The sequence below is a fragment of the Podarcis bocagei genome (genome assembly GCF_964188305.1).
Source record: "Podarcis bocagei genome assembly, chromosome: 12".
NCBI classification, from domain to species: Eukaryota; Metazoa; Chordata; class Lepidosauria; order Squamata; family Lacertidae; genus Podarcis; species Podarcis bocagei.
The window spans coordinates 25,966,541-25,988,859 of NC_138137.1; the positions used below are offsets into that span (position 1 = coordinate 25,966,541).

Genomic DNA, 22,319 nt, shown 5'->3' on the forward strand with positions numbered 1-22,319 from the left:
ACGTAGGCCGACGTGGTTGGGCTCCTAGGGGAGGAGTGAGAGGGTGCCTGGAGGATATATATACTGCATGAAACTTGTCATTTCTTTGGACTTGCTGTGGACTTGATCACGCAAGTGCCTTCTGCTATCCAGAGAGCAGAATAAACTCTTTCTTTGAACCAACTCGGTGTCATTTGACTTCCTTCCTCCTGTCCTGGAGCAACGCAGACCCAATCGGTGAACTCCAATAAGGCTACAGTACCACTGTATACTCATGTCTGGTGGTGTCAGGATGCTGTCAGAGGCTCCCGACTGGTTGCCCAGGAAAGTATAGAGATAAGGGAAAGTTTTTTAATGTCCTTTTTAATTTCAACCTTTACAGAGAGAGGCTGTAGAACCCAGCCTCTTGGATAACAGTGTTGTCCTGCGTGAATCTCCACTCCCATCTCTCCCACTTTCTCATTTGCCACTTCTATGGGTACTGCTGCATTCCCTCTGTCTTTGAGCTCTTTGCTCTCCCATGATTTCCCAACTTTCCCCCTCATCTGCCTCTGAGCTGTGATCTCCCTCAATCTCCTGTTGTAAATCTATATTGTCTTCCTCTTCCTCCTCCCTGGAAGGGTCAAGATGGGGAGGCAGTCTCCACCATTCCTCCTCTGCCCAGTCCCTGAGAGGTAGATGCTTTGGGACTAAACTTATTGAGCTTTTACAAGAAATAATTGGGTACCATATACAAATGAACCCACGTACAGCTCTTTTGGGATAGGTAGGAAAAAAATCAGAATTTAGTTGGGAGTTTTGTTAACTGAGGCTCAAACACTAATAGCAGATAAGTGGTGTGCTCTGATCATCCCAACCGAATCAGAATTGTTTGGTAAAATTGGTATAATCTACCAATAATGGCAAAATGAAAGGAAATGGTTCACTTAAGGGAAGGTACGATAAAGAAATGAGCAGTGTGGGAATCGATACTGCCCTTTATTAAGTATGTGGAATGATAAGATCAAATAAAATTATTTAAAGCTATTCCCTGCTATCATAATTGATCCATTGTTACTTCAATCATTTATTCATACAAAAAAAATTATGTAATATAATGTGAATTTATAGAGTATTATATATGTGTTGTATTGAATACATAATTTTAATGCTGATGTAGAATCATCTAGAAGGGAGCGAGTTGATTTTTGAGGGAACATTAGATTGTACAGTAGTGTGTAACATGTGATGTGCAGAGGGGTTTTTTTTGTTTTTTGTATGTTTATATAAATGAATCAGTAAAAACCGAAAAGTAGATCATCTGTGATAATTGCCCACCTATCAATTTCACTGTATGTACAATTTCACTGCGACACCATGGCCAGTCATTGAGAAATAGACATGTGCTGCCAACATGCATGAGCGTAATGCAATTCCCTATGGAGAGATGCTCCTTGGGGAAAAACCCCTTGCCTTCCATAAGAGTCCTCACTGAGATGAAATGAAGGCAAGAATATTTTGCTTTCTTTTCTTTTTTTAAATGATATTTATTAGAAGTTTAAAAATTACAGAAAAAAGGAAAAAGGAAAACAATAAAAAATTTAACAGAACATACATTACAATACATAAAAAGAAAAACATAAAAAATACAACAATACAGCAAAAAGAAACAAAAACACTAAAACACACATCCAATATTCCATATCTTTACCTTTCATTTACTTGTTTCATCGACCTCCTCACACCTCCCTTTTTTGTATTCTAGTTCAATTAACTATTTCAGCAAATTCTTTCCATCTTTCTCAATTTTTGTTCTATAATTTATCTTAACGTTCTAACCTTAATTTTTTTCATTTTGGCCCATTATCGATCAGCTTTTACTTAATTCTTTATTACATTTCTGCTAAAACCATATAACTTCATTCCAGCATCCTTCTAACATTCATTAATTTTGCAATGTTTTTGTAAATATACTTTAAAATTTTTTCCAATCTTCTTCCACCGACTCTTCTCCCTGGTCTCGGATTCTGCCAGTCATTTCCGCCAGTTCCATGTAGTCCATCAGCTTCATCTGCCATTCTTCCCTGGTGGGTAGATCTTGTGTCTTCCAATACTTTGCAATAAGTATTCTTGCTGCTGTTGTGGCGTACATTAAAAAAATCCTATCTTTCCTTGGCACCAATTGGCCAACCATGCCCAGGAGAAAGGCCTCTGGTTTCTTCAGGAAGGTATATTTAAATACCTTTTTCATTTCATTATAGATCATCTCCCAGAATGCCTTAATCTTTGGGCATGTCCACCAAAGGTGAAAGAATGTACCTTCAGTTTCATTACATTTCCAACATTTGTTATCGGGCAGATGATAGATTTTTGCAAGCTTGACTGGTGTTATGTACCACCTGTAGATCATTTTCATTAAATTCTCTTTTAAGGCATTACATGCCATAAACTTCATACCAGTGGTCCATAACTGTTCCCAGTCAGCCATCATAATATTATGTCCAACATCTTGTGCCCATTTAATCATAGCAGATTTCACCATTTCATCTTGAGTATTCCATTTCAACAGCAAGTTATACATTCTTGACAAATTCTTAACTTTAGGGTCTAACAATTCTGTTTCCAATTTTGATTTTTCCACCTGGAAGCCTAATTTTTTGTCCAAGTTATATGCCTCCATTATTTGATAATAATGGAGCCAATCTTGTACTCTGTTTTTTAATTTTTCAAAGCTCTGCAGTTTTAATCTGTCCCCCTCTTGTTCCAAAATTTCCCAATACTTCGGCCATTTAGCCTCCATATTGAGTTTTCTCTGAGCCTTTGCTTCCATTGGTGACAACCATCTTGGGGTTTTATTTTCTAACAAATCCTTATATCTTATCCAAACATTAAACAGTGCTTTTCTGACAATATGGTTTTTGAACGCTTTGTGTGCTTTAACCTTATCATACCACAAATATGCATGCCAACCAAATACATTATTGAAACCTTCCAAATCCAACACATCCCTGTTTTCAAGAAGCATCCATTCTCTCAGCCAACAAAATGCGGCTGATTCATAATAAAGTTTTGCTTTCTTAAATAACTCAGAGCAATATGGCTGAGTACCTGATACATAAGCATAATTCAAGGTGTAATCCATCGTATGTTGACAGAGCAGCCATGAAGCATGTGTTTCACCACCACCACACTTCCTCAGTATGCATGTACTGAAATGCTGGTCTGCCACGAGGAATGGGAGACCCACACGCACCTCCCACTGCACATGCATAGGTGAGAGAAAGATCTGAGAGTTTTGTTGAGCCCTGTGCTGATCTCTCCACTTGAGTGACTGCGTGCATGCACACGAAAGCTTATACCAAGAACTAACTTAGTTGGTCTTTAAGGTGCTACAGGAAGGAATTTTTTTTATTTTGACTATGGCAGACCAACACGGCTACCTATCTGTAACTGCCTCCATGTGGTTAGCAAGCCACGCTCTAAGTTTTCACATTTGGAAATATCACATAAACCTCCCCAGTTTGTGGCATTCCCGGTTGTATCTGGAAACGGCACCGTTTTGTAAAATCTTTTTGATTCTGCGTTGCGAACCTCAAATAGTAGGAGTGTTTGATTGAGCAAGGCCTGCAACAAAACATTGCAGGGAAGACTTTTCATGTATAGAATCTAACCCATGGGTAGGCAAACTAAGGCCCGGGGGCCGGATCCGGCCCAATCGCCTTCTCAACCCGGCCCGTGGACAGTCAGGGAATCAGTGTGTTTTTACATGAATAGAATGTGCCCTTTTATTTAAAATGCTCTCTGGGTTATTTGTGGGACATAGGAATTCGTTCATTTATTTTTTAAAAAATATATTCCAGCCCCCCACAAGGTCTCAGGGACAGTGGACCGGCCCCCTCCTGAAAATGTCTGCTGACCCCTGATCTAGCCAGACAACCACCCACAGTCTGCCTCCTTCCACAATAGCCCATTCAATCTCCCCTCTGTCCCCTCTATCTCCCCTCCCCTCCCAGTAGCAGACGGTGGGGCAGCAGCAATCACCTCACCTCCCATCACCAGCGTCATTATGGCTTCCCAGGAGGGCGAGAGGGGAGTAGGCAGTGAGACCATAAGACTGCAAACACACTGGCGGAGCCAATCCAGGCTTCCACCAGTGCATTTGTACAACAGCAATCTCATAGCCACCTTCCCTCACCTCCAGGGAAGCAATAGCAACGCCAGTGATGGGAGAGCAGGTAAGTGCCCCACCTTGGGACCATGACTGCTTCCCACAATAATCTGCCAGAATTCCATGGTTGCTAAATATGCTCTGTTCTCATGGGATGGTTCTGGTTGTCCCCCTGCATAAGGTTGCTTTCTAAAGGTTTTTTTAAAATTTATGCAGACTTACAGTTCTTCCCGGCCTGGTGCTCCTTCCCTCCTTTGCACAGATGGTGTCGTTTTGGCTAAATAAGGTTCCATGCTTGGAGAATTGTTGGAGAATGCAGACTGTTTCATAATAAGGTAAGCGGTAAAAGACCCCTGGATGGTTAAGTCCAGTCAAAGGCCACTCTGGGGTTGCGGCGCTCATCTCGCTTTCAGGCTGAGGGAGCCAGCATTTGTCCACAGACAACTTTCTGGGTCATGTGTCCAGCATGACTAAACCACTTCTGGTGCAACGGAACACCATGACAGAAACCAGAGCTCATGGAAACACCATTTACCTTTCCGCCACAGTGGTACCTATTTATCTACTTGCACTGGTGTGCTTTCAAACTGCTAGGTTGTCAGGAGCTGGGACAGAGCAATGGGAGCTCACCCTGTCGCCGGAATTCGAAACCCCAACGTTCTGATCGGGAAGCCCAAGAGGCTCAGCGGTTTAAACCAGAGCGCCACTGGAAGATAAGAAGAGCTTTACTGGATCAGACCAAATGCCTATCTAGTCTAGCCTACTGTTTGCACATGGCCAACCAGATATCTATGATATCCAGCAGGACATGAAGGCAATATCAGTCCCTCTGTTGGATATTCAAAAGCACATGGCCTCCAATCCTGGTGGTTGTATGTATAAATATAGAAGCCTCCCTCGATCTGGTGCCCTCCAAATATTTTGAACTACAACTCCCATCAGGTCCAAAGAGCACTTGCTTGCCTGCTGGGAATGGGAGTCTTGAGAGCCATCAGGCCAGATGAAAACCCATCAGCCATGAATGGTAGCACCACCAGGGTTGCAGGCAGGCAGGCAGGCAGGCAGGCAGGCAGGCAGGAAGGAAGGAAGGAAGGAAGGAAGGAAGGAAAAAGGAGGGGTTACCAGGATCCTGGCAGGCCATACTTCAGGGCTGGTGGCCTATATTTAGTTCCATTTAGTTGTGGAGATCTGCACTAAATGTTCAATGTTTTGAGCAACACAAATATTTCCTAAACTCATCCTTCTGTTATCTTAAATAAAAAATAAGGGTTCTTTTTTTCAAAACAAAGCAGCAATAGGTTTAGAGCACTTTTTCAAATTGATTTTGATAGGCTAATTCACTGGCTCAGGGAAAGTTTCTGTCCTCTAAAAATGCTATCAACATTAAGAGATTTGTCAAAGCAATAAATAATATTCTGTACACTGATTAATAAAATATGCACTTTCCACATTTTTTATTTTTATTTTTTTATCTCAGTTGCATCATGGGCAATAATTGTAATGGAACAAATAATGTTCTATAAAATAAATATTAAAAGTGAGTCCCGAGGCCAGAAAAATTGTCAAACAAATGTCACTTTTTACAACTACTGTACTGAAGTTGGTACTCTGATTGTTGTTCATGCTACTTGAGACAGTAAAGAGGTTGTAACTCAGTTTTAATAGCTTTTAAAAAAAGAAACCCTTGCCCATTATAATGGGCCTTTTCTTGACACACACATTTAAAATGTTACCATTTGGAGTGCACAATTAATTTATTTAAACAAATGTATGTACAAGGAGAAGGAAGGGAGAACACTACAGAATTCAGTACGATGGCTGCATGCATTTGGTGGGTGTGATACTCCCAGCTGGTCTTCTTAGCAATGGGACATGAAGTGAAAACTAGGAAAAATACTGAAGATGGTTCATTCCCATCACCACATGGAGGGATCTTCGTACCTGTAGCACAGAGAAAAACATATCCTGGTGGTCAGTGAGAGAATAGAAATATTTAAACTGTTTTTCAGGACTACTATAAGTTCACTCAAAGACATACCGTATTTTTCGCCCTATAGGACACACCGGCCCATAGGACGCACCTAGCTTTTTGGGGGGGAAATCAAGGAAAAAATTTTTATTCCCCCCCAGGTTTGCGCAGCCATCCCCAAGCTAGAAGAGGGAGACGGAGTGCTCCGTCTCCCTCTTCTGCCTTCAGGGACAGCCTCTCTAGCCTCCGTGGGGCAGCGGCTTGCCCCGCTGTCCCCCGAGCTTATGGGGCTGGCGATGGGGAGAAGTAAGCTTGCTTCTCCCCCCCGCCAGCCTTCAGATCAGGTCGGGGAATAGCGGGGTGGCGGCGCTCCGCCTCCCCACTATCCCCTGAGCTTATGGGGCTGGCGATGGGGAGAAGCAAGCTTGCTTCTCCCTCCCGCCAGCCTTCAGATCAGGTCGGGGAATAGCGGGATGGCGGCGCTCCACCTCCCCACTATCCCCCGAGCTTATGGGGCTGGCAATGGGGAGAAGCAAGCTTGCTTCTCCCCCCCGCCAGCCTCCAGATCAGGTCAGGGAATAGCGGGGTGACGGCGCTCCGCCTCCCCGCTATCCCCCGAGCTTGTGGGCTGCAGGCTGCTGCCCGCAAGCTTTGCGAGCCGGCGGGACCTCCCGCCGGGCTTGCAAGGCTTGCGGATAGCTTCCTGAAGCCTGGAGAGCGAGAGGGGTCGGTGCGCACCGACCCCTCTCGCTCTCCAGGCTTCAGGGAAAGCCTGCATTCGCCCCATAGGACGCACACACATTTCCCCTTCATTTTTGGAGGGGGAAAAGTGCGTCCTATAGGGCGAAAAATACGGTATATGATGAGTTACCACGTGCAACCCAATTCATAGACAAGGAGGGATACAAGTGAGATTTGTACACCGAATAATGGAAATAATAGTTTTATATTAAGAACGTTCTAGGTTGAATCCAGTGAAATCCTTGCATGAGCAGACCAATTTCTGCTTGCACCACAGAACTTCTCTTCCTTCTCCACCCTCCCACATGCACTGCCCTGAATCTGTTCTGGTAGATTTGGGAAGTACCCAGAGCACATGGGGTTCAGTGGCACACAGAGGGAGAAGTTCTGTGGTGTGAGGAGGAGATGTTTTGCTCAGACAATGGCTTTGTTGGATGCAGGGACAGATGGATGAGGAGCCCAAGAAGAACTTTCACAGAGGATGTTGTTCAACACAGGATGAGTCGAGTGTCTGAAGGCTCTGGTGTTAATTTCCTAGGAAGGCATGGAAGACACATCACCTGCCCGTATATATCATGCGCCTTCTTCCTGGAAAGGAGAGTCCTCCACTCTGATTTAGGCGTCTGAATTTAATCCTACTGTAATGCAGCCAATCCAGTAAAATCATTGGTTTCTATACCATTGAAGAAGGCCACAAGGTTGAAATGCACCTGGGAACTGAATTGTTACTTTTTTATCTTTAATTTACTTTAAAATATTCATAGGCCACTTCTCAGGGCAATTCCCATCCAAAGTGGCTTTCCAACAGCAAAAGAAAAAGTAATAAAAATAGAAGTCAGCAATACGAATAACAAAAAACAACAAATGTATTTGAAATCAAAAGACCAATAGAACATAGCATTGCTCACCATATTAGTTGGTGACTAGACTTATTTCTCTCTGTCTGTGTTGCAGATAATCACATTATTTTGTTAACAATGTGTTGAAAATCGGATTCCGTGTGTGTGTGTAATATTCTAGTTTTCCCTTTAAAGTTTGATTATGTGCAAGCTGCAGCAGATGAAGTAAAAACTGTTGAATTATATTATAAAGGATTGTTCCTTGCTCTGAAGTGAGTCTCACTACTGGCTGTATCTGACTAAGTCTTCCTTAGTGTAGACCCATTGAAACCAGTGGACTTAAGTTAGTCAAATTCAGCTAATTTTAAACATGCATTTTTCACAGAATTCTTGAGCGCTTGCTTAGCTCTCTGCCATTGAACCCACTGGCTTAGCTTTGACAGAAAATCATCCTGCTTGAATAAGGTAGATGCATGATGGCTTGGATGAAATTATATTCAGAGGGAGGGAGGGAGACAGAAGATATTTGCAATTCATTAAAGCCCAGTTCTTCGTGTAACACTCTGTACGTTTGTACCACAATTGCAGAATCTCTAGTATCTATAGCTCTATTCTAGCATTATTTGGTTCACTGTTTGTCAACATAGGACAGGCACAGGGAAACTCGACTCTCCAGATGTTTGGGGACTACAATTCCCATCATCCCCGACCACTGGTCCTGTTAGCTAGGGATGGTGGGAGTTGTAGTTCCAAAACATCTGGAAGGCCGAGTTTGCCTATGCCTGACATAGGAGCAAGGAGTGAGGTCATGTTGAGTAGACCCCCTTCGGACAATGACCCCCTTCCTCAACAACTGTGTGTACAGCATGGTCGTACAGAGGGTGGAGACCATCACATGTATAAGTTGTATGCATGAAAGCTTCCCAGAGATCTGTAACCCTGTGGTTCTAGATCTTGGAGAACCCTTGTGCATACAACTATACATGGAAAGTCCCAATTCCCTACAGGCATTCATGGTTGTTGGGTGAGAAGCATGCAATGTTGTGGGTGGGGTAATTCATCATGGTCTCACATTGATGAAGATTTATGTAAACTTTTTGGCATGTAAAAAGTTTTGAATGTAAACTTCAACAAATTCTATAGTAACTCCCCCCCTGCCCTTTAGCTTTAAAGCAGGGGTCCAGAACTGGATACGGTTCTAGAATGTGCAAAGTAAAAAATAACCTCTTATTTGTTCAATATTTCTTTTTTTTTACAAAAAGAAAGGTTGGTAGTTTAGAGCAAGGGCTTAAGCAACTCAGTGATAAGATAGCTCAGTGATAATAATGATCACAAAAAGACTTTTATACGTACCTAGATCTAGGAATATTTTCTGTGCTTTCTCTCAACAAGAGGTCGGAGAGCAGTGTTTCTGGGCTGGATCGCTTTCCATACCTGTTGAATCAGTTTTGTTTTTAAAAAAGAAGTATCTTAAAAACAGATTAAGTTGAAACATGTAAAAACAGGACAAGAATTAAGTCAAATGTGTTATCTGGTGCTTCAACCACACAGCACTTTCCTCAAATTTCCCATATAATGCAGTGTGAACACACATAAGGCCATAGTTCTGTGGTAGAAGCACATCTGCTGCTTGTAGGCATCTCCCTGGCTTCTCCACTAAAAGGATCAGGTAGCAACCAATGTGAAAGACCCCTGCCTGAGACTCCAGAGCAGATGCCCACCCAAATGTTGCTAGACCAGAAGAGGATCATCTGGTGGGGTGAAGCCACAGCAATAGCCTCCTGGCCGTAGCATTGAACTCTTGTGCTTTCTTCTCCACCCTTCCCCACAAGTCACAAGCTGTTATCAAGTTGGTTCCAATAATCTGCACTTTCAGTTTTGTTGTTATCCTGGTGTGGTGAGCATGGCTAAAGAGTTAGTGCAAGTCAACTAATTTGAGTTTTGCTTCTTTGAATTACACTGGCTGGTGGGGCAGCTATTATAGCTTGCTAACAATGTGTTGGGTACTGTGCAGAAGAGAAGTCATGCATTACTAAAAACCAGTGCTTTTTTTCAGGGTGTATTCAAGGGTACGCAGTACCGGCACCTTTTTTTTTTTTTTTTTTTTTTTTTTTGAGATGAAAAGCACTGGTTAAAAGTGTAGCACTTACTGTAACAACTTCATGGTAAGTACCAGCACTTATATTTCTAGAAAAAAAGCACTGACTAAAACCACTTATCAATTTTCTTGGTCTAATCCTCTATAGAGCTGAATTTATTTATTTTTTAGTGCGGGAGTGATGGGTAAAAGAGAGGTGGTTTTTTTAAAAAAAAGACAATACCTTATTCAACAAGGGACACTTTGTTCAAAGACGTGACACAGACAGAGGAAAAAACTGAAAGCATCTAACTCACACAGATAAAATTCACAATGATCCTTGGTACATAACAATCAGAATGCTAAAAAATGTAACTGCTTGAAATTTCCAGAGGGCACAAAACACTACAGCTTGACTTTTGTGTGCTTCATTGTGTGAGGAATACAGACTGTGAAGAGTGTTGGGAGGGCTACACAGTGTTGGGAGTTGTGTTCAGAAGGCTGGCTTTGTACTTTTCTCAGATAAAGCAAACTTTCTTCAACGCCATCGCCTCCCTCTTACTAAACTGGCAGGGGAAGGGAGTGGCATTCTGTGGTTCTCCCCGGTGCCAAAATATCTTGGGTTGGCCCAACACATGTCTCTCCCAGCTCCTCCACCATCTTGCTGCTGTTCTCCACTTTCCAGCAGTGGCTGTGTGAAGCACCTACTCCAAAATCATAGAATCGTAGAGTTGGAAGGGACCCTGGATATCATCTAGTCCAACCCCCTGCAATAAAGGAATATGCAGCTGTCCCATATGAGAATAGGATGGTACGCACCCCAGAAATGATCTCTTTCAGCTTCTGCCTTCTGGAAGAAGGTACAGGGTTATAAAGACTAGGGCTAGCCGCCTGAGAAACAGTTTTTATCCAAACGCGATTTTGGTTTTAAACGCAGTGTATGGTAACCTCTGTGGGAGTATATTGCATTTAATTATGGGGTATCAGAGTTTTTAGGAGTTAACCAGGCTGGGATAGCTGGGATAGCAGGCTTGTTGGTTTTTGAATGTCTGATGTATATTTTTTTCATTTTTGTTGTTCTGTGTGGGACAATGACAATAAAGATCATCGTATCGTATTAATCCTGCAACCTTGGCATTATCAGCACCATGCTCTAACCAACTGAGCTATTGCTCACTTCTCTTAGAACGCATTTGCCCTGTTTTATTTGTTGCGTTAAAAAAAACCCAAACCCATCCTTCCCTCAAGGAGACCAGGCTGATCACATAATTCCATCTTCCTTACAACAAGCCTGGGAAGGAGAGAGGGAAGGAGTCAGGGAGGGAGGGAGGTTAGGTTTTGAGTGTGTTACTAGAAGTAATATGTATGCCATATATCATTCAGCCTTACAGAAACCAAAGTTCCTATTTTCCAGAGAGGGAGCAGAGGCTGAAAGACGGAATTTTAAAACCCTCTAGTCTTTGGAGGGGGGGGGTATAGTGTGGCATACCTAAGAGGGCAGAAGTACAATTTATTAAACATGTACAGTGATACCTCCGGTTACGTAAACTTCGGGATGCGAAAGCGGCAAACCCGAAAGTATTTTACCAGGTTTTGCCATGCGCGCATGTGCAGAAGCGCTCCTCAGGTTGAGGAAACCTCGGGATCCGACCGGACCTCCAGAACAGATCCCATCTGCAACCGGAGGTACCACTGTATTAGAATTCCCGTGGTACTGTAGAACAAAGTCTAACTAAGCCCAGCAAACTGTCTCCAGAGGACTAAAAAAATAAATACCGTATTTTTTGCACCATAACACTCACTTTTTTCCTCCTAGAAAGTAAGAGGAAATGTCTGTGCATGTTATGGAGGGAATGCCTACGGTGGCATGCCTACGGATTTTCTTCCTCTAAAAACTACGTGTGTGTTATGGTCGGGTGCGTGTTATAGAGCGAAAAATACGGTAAATCCCAGTCAGAAGATCCTGGGAAGCTCGAAAACAGGACAAGATGGTGATAAACATCCCCTGCTTGTCTCATTTGACCATCGATGGACACGGCCATGTTAATGGCACGGGAAGGCCCATAGCTCAGTGATAGAGGACATTCACTACTTGAAAAACTTCCTGGATCCAATCCCCAACATTGCTAGGTAGGGCTCAAAAAGACCTACAGTGGTACCTTCGTTCCCGAATGGCATAGTTGCCAAACAAATCAGCTCCCGAACACCACAAACCCGGAAGTGTTCCTGTTTGTGAACATTTTTCGGAAACCAAACGTCTGCTTGAGCTTGAGCTCAGAAAGCTCCTGCAGCCAATGGGAAGCTTATATCTGAAACCTTGGAGAGCCAGTCAGTCTGGGTAGCAAATAATACTGAACTACAGGGACCAGTGGTCTGACTCAGTATAATAAGTCTTCTTTCTGCACTTCCAATAACCTATTTTCAGTATTATTATTTTTTAAAACAAAACATTTTCCCCATTTCAATGGTACATACTAGCTTCACTATAACAAAGGCATTCCCTTTTGCATTTAGCCAATGAGATTTCTTTATGCCATACAGACAAAGCATTTCTGAAGTGAAGAATATGAAGAGAACCAGCTGCTTTAATCAACCACCCATACAATAATTTAATGAAGCATAATGCTAAATTCAAATGTTCTCTAGCCCCAAATGATCTGAGGCTTGCTTCTGCTTCCTTTCTCCAGTGAATTGAGACATGGCCAGAGCTTCAGCGATAGAATGAGTTAATATCCTTAAGGAAAATGCCTGGGCTTTTTATATTAGTTTACCAAATTAAGACTCTGATCCTGCTGCCCATTATGAGCCAAAACCCTCGTTGATGTCAATTAATAGTACTTCTGGATGATGTCTTTCACAATAAAGAGGAGATTCAGCTGCAGTAAATATAATGGAATTCAAGCAAAATTGCCACCCACTCTTGCTTGAATGCCATAAACCAGGACCCCAATTTAAAAGGGGAAAAACAGCTCTAATACCATGAGACTCGGTTCATTTGTTAGGTTGCATCTTGCAGTCCTCAAACAGATGTGTTCTCTAGAATTCCTCCTCACCATGAGATAATTTTTTTTAACATAATAAGAATAAGAATAAGAATAAGAATAAGAATAAGAATAAGAATAAGAATAAGAATAAGAATAAGAATAAGAATAATGTATTATTTATACCCCGCCCATCTGGCTGGGTTTTCCCAGCCACTGTGGGCCGCTCCCAACAGAACACCAGTAACAATAATAAAAAAGCAACAACATTAAAAGCTTCCCTAAACAGGGCTGCCTTCAGATGTCTTCTAAAAGTCAGATAGTTGTTTATTTCCTTGACATCTGAAGGGAGGGCATTCCACAAGGCGAGTGCCACTACTGAGAAGGCCCTCTGTCTGGTTCAACAAGGAGTCTTATGGAACTATTTTTAAAAGAACAAACTGGAACAATCTGAAGGCAGCCCTGTTTAGGGAAGCTTTTAATGTTTGATGTTGTTGCTTTTTTATTATTGTTATGTTCTCTCCTCTGAATGTTATGGGGCAGTTCTCCAACCCAAAGACAGGCACAAGACTGTGCATAGCTCAGGGGGGAGCACAAAAATGCATGTCGCAACACACAAATATACATTATGTTGCAGAAAACATGTGCTTTAAATGGGCCTTGAATGTGTGGGGTGAACGCAGCCGACGTCGCAAATCCAACATCACTGACAGGCACTGCTGGATTTTCATTAACTGCTAGAGTGCTGTTGAGCCATGTCTCATGGGGAGAAAGAAGAGGCTGTGGGCTGGGCTGAAAGCAAAGCTTTTGAGCTGCAAAAATCTACCAGTATGGTTTTTTTTTGGGGGGCATACTCTTCTTGTTGCTGGTAAGGGGTGTTTGAATGTTCTGTTGTAAGAAACACTTTTTGAGATATGGTGTAAGATATTTGGCACATAGAAATCCCTCAGAGGGTACGTTCACAATGTGCACACCAGAAGGCCCTGCATTATGGGGATTAAATGGGTTATTTCTGTTAGAATTCCTGCTCCATGACTGCAGTCATGGGATTGTTGTCTTTCACATGACCGTATATGTTTTGACTCCACAGAGTGGGAAGTGATGGAGACAGGATGTTTGTGTTACTATGTTCCGTGAGGTGGGACTATTGTCCTTTGTTCTTTTTCCCTTTGCTGTCTGATGCTAGAGAGAGAGGGAACCATGTTGCAGTGCTTTATATGTAAATAAAATAGATTAGCCAAAATACTGAGTTGCTGAGGTCTGTCACGCATGATGTGGATCCCTAAGTGTGCCAGTGTCGGTTGGCAACGGTCGCTGTGACATTCGGGCTGAAGAAAGCTTTTGAAGCTCCCGAACGAAAGACCAGGAGGGAGAGAACATGCCAGTTGGGCATGTGTCTCTGCCAGGGTCCTACTTGAGTGTAGGCTGAACTCCTGACAATTTCTGTATGTTGCTGGTCTGGCTGTTCCTCTACCACTACAGCCCTAAGCCAGTATAGGTGATTCTTAGAAACCAAACAAGGCACAGAGGATGAGATGTGGTTGGAAAGCCAGCTTCTCCCCTCTCTCTGTTGCATCATCTCCCACTGTGGGAAACACTCAGATGAGAGATGAATCAGACCAAAGGCCCATCGAGTCCAGCAATCTGCTTTTGCACCTACCACCCAAACACCCATGGGAAGCCCACAATCAGGGCTTGAGCAGAATGGCACTCTCCCACTCAGGATCTTCTCATCACGATACCACCTTCAACACTGAAGGCAGCATATAGCCATCATGGTTAGTCACCATTGAGAGCCTGATCCCGCCCCCACCTCCTGAAGTTTTCCGATTGCCGTTTTTTTTAGCCATTAAAGTTGGCAGCCATCACTGCATCTTGTGGCAATGAATTCCATAGCTCAACTATGCCCTCAGCCTTTCAGCATTCAGCTTCGTTGAGTGATCTGGGCTGTACATTATGTGAGAGGAAGAAAATTGTCTCCTATTCTGCTTTCCCTACACTATGCACAATTTGGCAAACTTCATTCACATCCACCTTTGGTATCCTTTTTTCTACAAAACCCCAAACCTTGTAGCCTGTTCACTTGGATCCTATCAAAGGAACAGAGGGACGCAGGGCTGAGATCCTGAATTGCTAGAGGCGTAGCAAGGCATGGATCTTTCTCCTCCAGCTTGAGTCTTCCTCTACAAAAGGAGATGAGGGCTTGAAACAGACAGAGGTTTGCTTTCCCATTTGTTTCTTGTTTGCCTTATAGGAGTTCTTTGTTGAAAAGTGGTACATTCCACCCTCTCTTAAAACCTTTTCACATGCAAGGCTTTAACCAGGTTTTGTTTTAATTGTTCCATAATGGAAATGTACAACTTACGCTGGTTGTAATGTACATTTCACTTCAAAAAAAAACGGCCTGTTTTCTATCCAGGATTAATATTTCCATACGGCAGAAATTGTGAATGGAAAGCTAAGGGTTGTTCCCCCCCCCCAAAGTCTTCTGTAGAAGTGGTCTAATTAGACAGAATATACTGGTGGAAACACATTTTCTCACTTCGTCCTCTTCTTATACCTGGTACTTTGATGTGGATCAATTAATCTGAATCATAAAATTGTAACATCCAACCTCTGCTTAGAAATCTCCAAGGAAGGAGAATCCATCACCTTCCAAGGGAGTCAGTTCCACTGTTGAACAGCTCTTATTCCATCACTTCTAAATGCTTTGCTATTTTTTCCTTACTAAGGAATGGTTCCTTATCTAGCATTAAAATGCTGTAAGGTATTCCTTTTTCAAGTTAATAAAGAAATACAGTTAACTCCTTTTCTCTTCTTTTATTTCTCATTTTTTTCACAACACACACAGTGACAGGGAGCTGGCTGTTCTGACCAGAGATGGACAAATCGGTCAATTTCAGTTTCTCTCTGTTCCTAATTTTTCCACTATTATGTTCTGTCCACCACATTTCTGCATCAGTCTGGCAAATATTTTTGTCAGCACGTTCGGATTTGCCTTTCTCCTAATATACACATTTTTGTATGCAGTTTTCCCTAATATAATGCAATTTTGTAAGCTTTTTTCACTAACGTATGCGTGTTTATGCACACTCTCACCTAATACACCCATTTTCAGGTACGTGTTTTGGCATTGCAAAATCCTTTTTTTAAAAAAAAAATCATATTTCGAAGGATAGCTACATTTCAATTCACGTGTTGCTTTCAGAAGTGTGAATCAGGTCGATTTGCATTAAAATATGAATCAAATTTCTCTCTCACCCAATTCCAGTGTGTGACATATATGCAATTTTCTTACAGTACCACAATCTGTTCCTCTCTTTTTTGGAGTTCTTCAAGTACCAAACCCTGCAAAGGGCTGGATTTTCATACAAGGCTGGATTGTCCAGAAGAACAATCCTGACTTGCTCTTCGTATGAACACATGGAGAGATGTGATAAAAATAAAAGGACGAGTGAATACAGGCAATAGTAAATATACCTGAAAAAATTGCAACGATTACTGGAAATTGTGCTTGTTATATCTAAAATCCATTGGCTCACATGGTAGACTTATTCTTGTGAGCACACGCCATTAAACTCCTTTTGATGAGAGGCCTTTCCAGTGGACTCTTCATCGGGGGGTTGGGGGGAGCATATTTTATTGCACAGACACTAAATTACCAGTTTGCTAAGGCGTCTTTAACAAGATGAAATGATCATTCTGCCTTCTAATTCAATCCCCCCCAACTGTGAGAGCACAGAACCAGTGGCAACCTAATTAAAACTATCTCCTCTGGTTTGAATAGTAACTCAATTAGGACATGAACCAAACCTGGACTGTGTTGTAATCACTTCCTGGGACTAAATGGAACAACATCTAATGACCATTTGAATTAAGTTATTGTGGGCATCCAAATGGAGAGATTATTCCTGAGAATTTTAGTTTTTATTTGAACTTTGAAATTGATGCCATAGCAGAATATCTCTCTTCCATCAACCAGGATGCAATCTTTTTCCCCCCCTTTTCCTAAAAGGATATTGCAGCCTAATCTTTATCATACATACATTCTAAAGGCCTGTAACTAAAGATGTTTAATTTCTTCTCCTTCCATTTTTAAAAAATCCACTTTTTAACAGAAAACGCTTTAAAAGTGGAGAACAATGAAACCATTAATTACTATAAAATATAAGACAAAATTTATCCAAAATAGTCCAATAAGTGCATCAGAAAAAGGGATATATAATCCAAAGTTGTTGTTGTTTGAACTGTATGACTGAATGGATCAAATTTCTGAACCTGCTGGATCGAAGGCAGCACAAGGCTCCTCTACTATAGGAACACAGGGGGGGAATAAGTGTCATTGGAGAATGAATGAAGCATTTCTATAATGCATGCTCTTGTGACCAGCTTCCCAGAGAGGTTGCTAAATGGCATTTTTTGCACATGAAACATTAAACAGTCCAAGCCTATGATGGTTTACTCAAATTATGAACGTATGGAACAAATATCCTGCCCTGCACTTTCTGCAACAAATCTCAGGCTTCTAGTCCTTACATTTATAGATACCTCCATTAGGCTGGAATGAAGGGGGAAGGAGTTTTAGAAGATGACAGTGGTTTGGAAGAGGCTTTGCTTCCCACGGTGAACACCAGGGGTCGCCAATATGGTACTCTCCAGATGTGTGAATTCAACACCCATCTGCCCTCTCCAGCTTGGCCAATGGTCAGGGATGATGGCAGTTGTAGTCCAACAACATCTGGGAAGATCCAGGTTAAAAATAATTTGTTTCTCAATTTGATCCATTTACAAATTTACATGGTTTTGTATGTATTGTGATTTTTTGTGCATTGTGACTTGCAGTTATTTTTATTGATTACTGTTTAGTAATTATGTGATGTAATTGTTAAGAGTGGATTTCTGTGTAATTATTATTTGCTGGTATTTTGAGAGTTATTTTTATTGGCTACTTTTATATTCTGATGGATTATTGAATATTACTTTATTTGATATAAGTTGCTTATTGTGTTTTTATTACGACATTTTTTGTATTGGAACAAATTATCATAAAGTGTGTGATCTTTTGTTTTTTTGTAAACTGCCTTGAGTATAGCAACATAGAAAGGCAGTATACAAATTAAAAGTGAAATGAAGTGAAAATGAAACATCAGCTGCCCCTTGAGGGGTGAGATTACCCAGTCATCAGCAGCAGCACCAACTGCACATCCACTGAGGGAGAAATAATAGCATTGCTTCGCACCTGAACTATTGCACTGCAACTATGAGGAACAGCTGTCTGCTTAAATTGCAACAGATGATCACTATTAGGAACGAGGAAGGATTAGGGTGATAATAGAAAAAATGCATGAATTTAGGAATGAACCACATCTGGATTCCCAGAAGTAAAGGGATGAGTAAATAGCAAGTATGCAAACACCCCTGAGTTTCCTATAGGCTCTAGGCGCCTGTGCATTTAATTGTTGAGTAGAAGGGAAGATGTTCACCAGGTGCAGCTTGCCCTGCCATAGTGCTGCAGTAGTGTCAAATATGCAATGGTAATAATAATAATAATAATAATAATAATAATAATAATAATAATAATAAATAAAAAAACATATTGCCTTTCTACACAAGAAAGTAGGACCTAATAGCAATTCAAGGTAAAAAATAAGCGATAGGCTGCATTTTTTCATTTTTATATTTCCATGCGGGATGAGTGGGTGTGCCACTAGAGCAGGCATACCCAAACTCAGCCCTCCAGCTGTTTTGGGACTACAATTCCCATCATTCTGACCACTGGTCCTGTTAGCTAGGGTTGATGGGAGTTGTAGTCCCAAAACATCTGGAAGGCCAAGTTTGGGGGTGCCTGCACTAGAATGAGGCTGGGAGCCCTTCAAATATGTAGATCTTCCTATGTGCATTGCCCATTCTGGAACTGGGCAGGCTATAAATCAGGGATGGCTAAACTATGGTCCTCCGTATCATGTTGGATGACGACTCCCATCATCCCTGACCACTGACAATGCTGATGGGAGCTAATGGGAGCGAGAATGCAACAACATTTGGGGAGGGGCACAGGTTAGCCACCGCTGATGAAACTCACGATGAAGAACTAACATTGTATCACATCCGGCAGTTGTATAATGGATCCGTGATACGTGGTAGGTGTCCTTAACCTCTTGCCGCCCAGAGTGACGGTGGCGATGCCCCCCTTTGGCACCTACCTCTGTCGTGTGATGAGGTTGATGTAATGCCTCAGTGCCGAGTAGTATCTGGCCATGTCTTCTGCAGGAGCATCTTCGCCAGGGCTGTCCGGTTTGGATGGATATGCTTCTGCCAGAGTCCCCAGGCAGATCAGCAGGCACAGGGCAAGCGTCATCGCAGACAGCCACAACCGCATCATCCCTTGCATCTGTAGGATACAAGGGAAGGATGCCGGGTGGAAGGGTGAGGCAAGGCAAGGCAAGGCAGAAAGCATCACATTAAATGTTTCTCGCTAACCATTGTTTTGGGGGCAGGGGCAAAAAGACAGTGAAAGGGGTGGTCCCCAGTCCTTGTTGTATTCGGAAGAACCCATCAACTAGCAAAACTACTCTGATGTATTGAATATTGTAGGTCCTTGGCTAAATTTCTTCTAAAGCAAGACTTGCTGGGAGTTAGGTCTGCTTGGAGAACAAGCTAAATGACCACCTAGTGTGCCAATTGGTTGTAGTTTCTTAATGGGGAAGGATAAGTGTGGTTTGTAGGTTTTATGGTTTGAACCGACCGCACTGTGCCTCTCACTGGAAAAAAAAATGAAGGGGGCATAGACATCTTTTAAATAGCTAAATAAAATTAATGACTCAGGACATGCTCCAAGACTGCATCGTGGTGGTGTTGAAAATGGATTCTGGGAGCAGGTCGGAGCAAGGCAAACTAAATTCAGCCCTGTATTTCCCATATTTAGAATCAATATTAGACGACATTCCTTTTGGTTGTACGTTTGTTTGTTAATTAAAGCTTCAAAGGATTTTACAGAGTTCGTAAGTCGTTCTTTCATTTCTGCTGAGTAAAGAATAAATCTAGGAAGCTTAACAGCTTTCACATCCTTTCTCCAAGTACATTGCTTCAGTCAACATTCTGGTTTTAGTTTATTTTATAGTCTCTCTTAAATTCTCTCTTAAAAATCAATCATTCATGGAAATCCCAACAATCTTTCCCCAAGGTTCCTTTAGAAAAAGGAACAAACCCCACTGAACTGGCAAGTTTTTTTCCTTTGGAGAAGCGACAGTGGCGTAGCGTGGGGGGTGCAGGGGGGGCCGGCCGCACCGGGCGCAACATCTGGGGGTTAGGGTTAGGGGGCGCAAATCCACGGGTTAGGGGGCGCAAATTACTTGCCTTGCCCCGGGTGCTGACAACCCACGCTACGCCACTGAGAAGCGAGTTTATGTTTGTAATAAGCAGTGTGGGGAAGAACTATTGGTTCCTCTGGCTCAGCATTGTGGACAAAAGCAGGTGTTTTGCTCTGCCACTGAACTAGAAGACAATAGACAACAATTGATGGGTTCCAAATGTTATTATGCCCCAGATCCACCATTCGTGTTCCTCCTAGTGGTTCATCATCACCTTTCCCAGTGAAACGGCTCAAACAGCCAGTGTCCATAGGAAGGGAACTCCAATCCCTGAAAAGCAGGCAAACGTGGGAAGGAAAAAGTTATTTTCACAAAGGGAATTTGTTTAAAATCCAGGAATGGCGACGGAGAACTTTCAAACCGACTGGCGCCATTAAGGACTTGAATTCTGTGGGACAACCCTATCCACCGATCTACTCAAAAGTGAGTCCCGTTGATCCCAGTGGGGCTTACTCCCGAGGAAGTGGGTGCAGGCTGGCAGCCTTCTCCCGGAGCAAACTCTAACGCGAGGGAGGAGCGCACGGAGAAAAAGTTGCAAGAAGCCTTGGAAACACGTCAAATCTTTGACGCGTGGAGAAAAGAGGGGAAACCCCGAAATGGAAAAAAAATAATCTCCGCAGATTTAAGCACCGATGAGATTGGAAAGCGAAAGACAGTCGAGTTGAAACCCTAAAGAGGGGGCTTTTAGCAGATGGCGAGGAGAAGCGTCCTGGGAAACTTAGGAGGAGCAGGACAAACGGAGACCAAGAGAGATGGGGATGTGAGATGACGAGTGGGGAGGGGAGACGAGGACTCACCGTGTGTGTGGCTGAGGTTCTCTGGCAGTGCTGCTCCTCCGGAGTGTGGCTTGGGCGTCGCTTCCTTCGCGAAGTGGCTCCGCTCTCCAGTGTGGGGCTGCGCGCCTCGGCGAGGTTTTTTATGGCTTTTCCAGCAGGCGGGAGGGGCTTCGAGCGATCACGCAGCGCTGACTCCGAGCCCCCCCCCCCCGTCTCCATCACCGCCTCTCCGCCTGCGCCCTCCTGCTGCCCTGGGATTGGCGATCGCTTGACATGGACATGGGGGGGGGGGGACCAGGGGAGGAAGTGGAGGGGGAGAGGGAAGGAAAAGGGGTCCGTGGGAGAGTAGCCCGACTTGCCTCAGCCATCTCCAGCCAGGCGCTAGAGGCCCCTCGATCACTCCAGAGAAAGTTTTTGGTTTGGTTTGGCCATTTCCCCCATCAACACACTCGCAGCAATTTAGTGGAGCCAAATTCCTTCCTTAGGGCATCCGGGAAGCTGGGGGGATTTAGGGATCCTCACTCCATCCGTAAGGTCCGTATTGTTCAAGCTATGGTTTTCCCAGTAGTGATGTATGGATGTGAGAGCTGGACCATAAAGAAGGCTGATCGCCGAAGAATTGATGCTTTTGAATTATGGTGCTGGAGGAGACTCTTGAGAGTCCCATGGACTGCAAGAAGATCAAACACATCCATTCTTAAGGAAATCAGCCCTGAGTGCTCACTGGAAGGACAGATCCTAAAGCTGAGGCTCCAATACTTTGGCCACCTCATGAGAAGAGAAGACTCACTGGAAAAGACCCTGATGTTTGGAAAGATTGAGGGCACAAGGAGAAGGGGACGACAGAGGACGAGATGGTTGGACAGTGTTCTCGAAGCTACCAGCATGAGTTTGACCAAACAGCGGGAGGCAGTGGAAGACCGGAGTGCCTGGCGTCCTCTGGTCCATGGGGTCACGAAGAGTCGGACACGACTAAACGACTAAACAACAACAACAACAACTCCATCCATGCCCCCTTAACAGAAAGAAATGGAGGGGAGCCATTTCATCAATGAGAACTAGGGACACTCAGATGTCTAGCTGGCAAAGCAGGATTTGAACGGAGGGCAAATAGCGCTACACACACACACACACACACACACACACACGTCTGTAGACTTCAAAGGGAGACTAAATGCTTTCCTGCTTGCACCGAGGAGATTCAAATGCTAGGACCTGACAGGCGGCATCTGAAAAGCTGCCCGCCTCCTTTCCCTCTTCCACTCCAACTTTGATCTCGAAGCAGAGAAGACAATGATCCCTAAGAGAGCTCAGCCCTTCTGGTAATCCCACGCGGCGGCTGCAGAGTGGCAAACGCACAAATCCGAAGATTGAGTCCTGCCAAATTTCGTCTGCAAAGCTCCCACCAACTGAAGAGAGGCAAAGAAAGAGTCCTTAGCA

General features: G+C 43.2%; 1 protein-coding gene across 1 annotated transcript; it reads right to left on the bottom strand.

Moving 5' to 3' along the window:
- Window positions 1-5,552: 5,552 nt before the first annotated feature.
- On the bottom strand, window positions 5,553-21,022 carry NPY (neuropeptide Y). Its single transcript, XM_081165047.1, has 4 exons — window positions 20,901-21,022; window positions 18,937-19,124; window positions 9,029-9,109; window positions 5,553-6,067 (listed from the first exon to the last, which is right to left on the bottom strand). Exons 2-4 carry the CDS (start codon window positions 19,122-19,124, stop codon window positions 6,043-6,045), a joined length of 294 nt encoding a protein of 97 aa, XP_081021173.1. The 5' UTR covers window positions 20,901-21,022; the 3' UTR covers window positions 5,553-6,042.
- Between the last annotated feature and the right edge of the window lie 1,297 nt (window positions 21,023-22,319).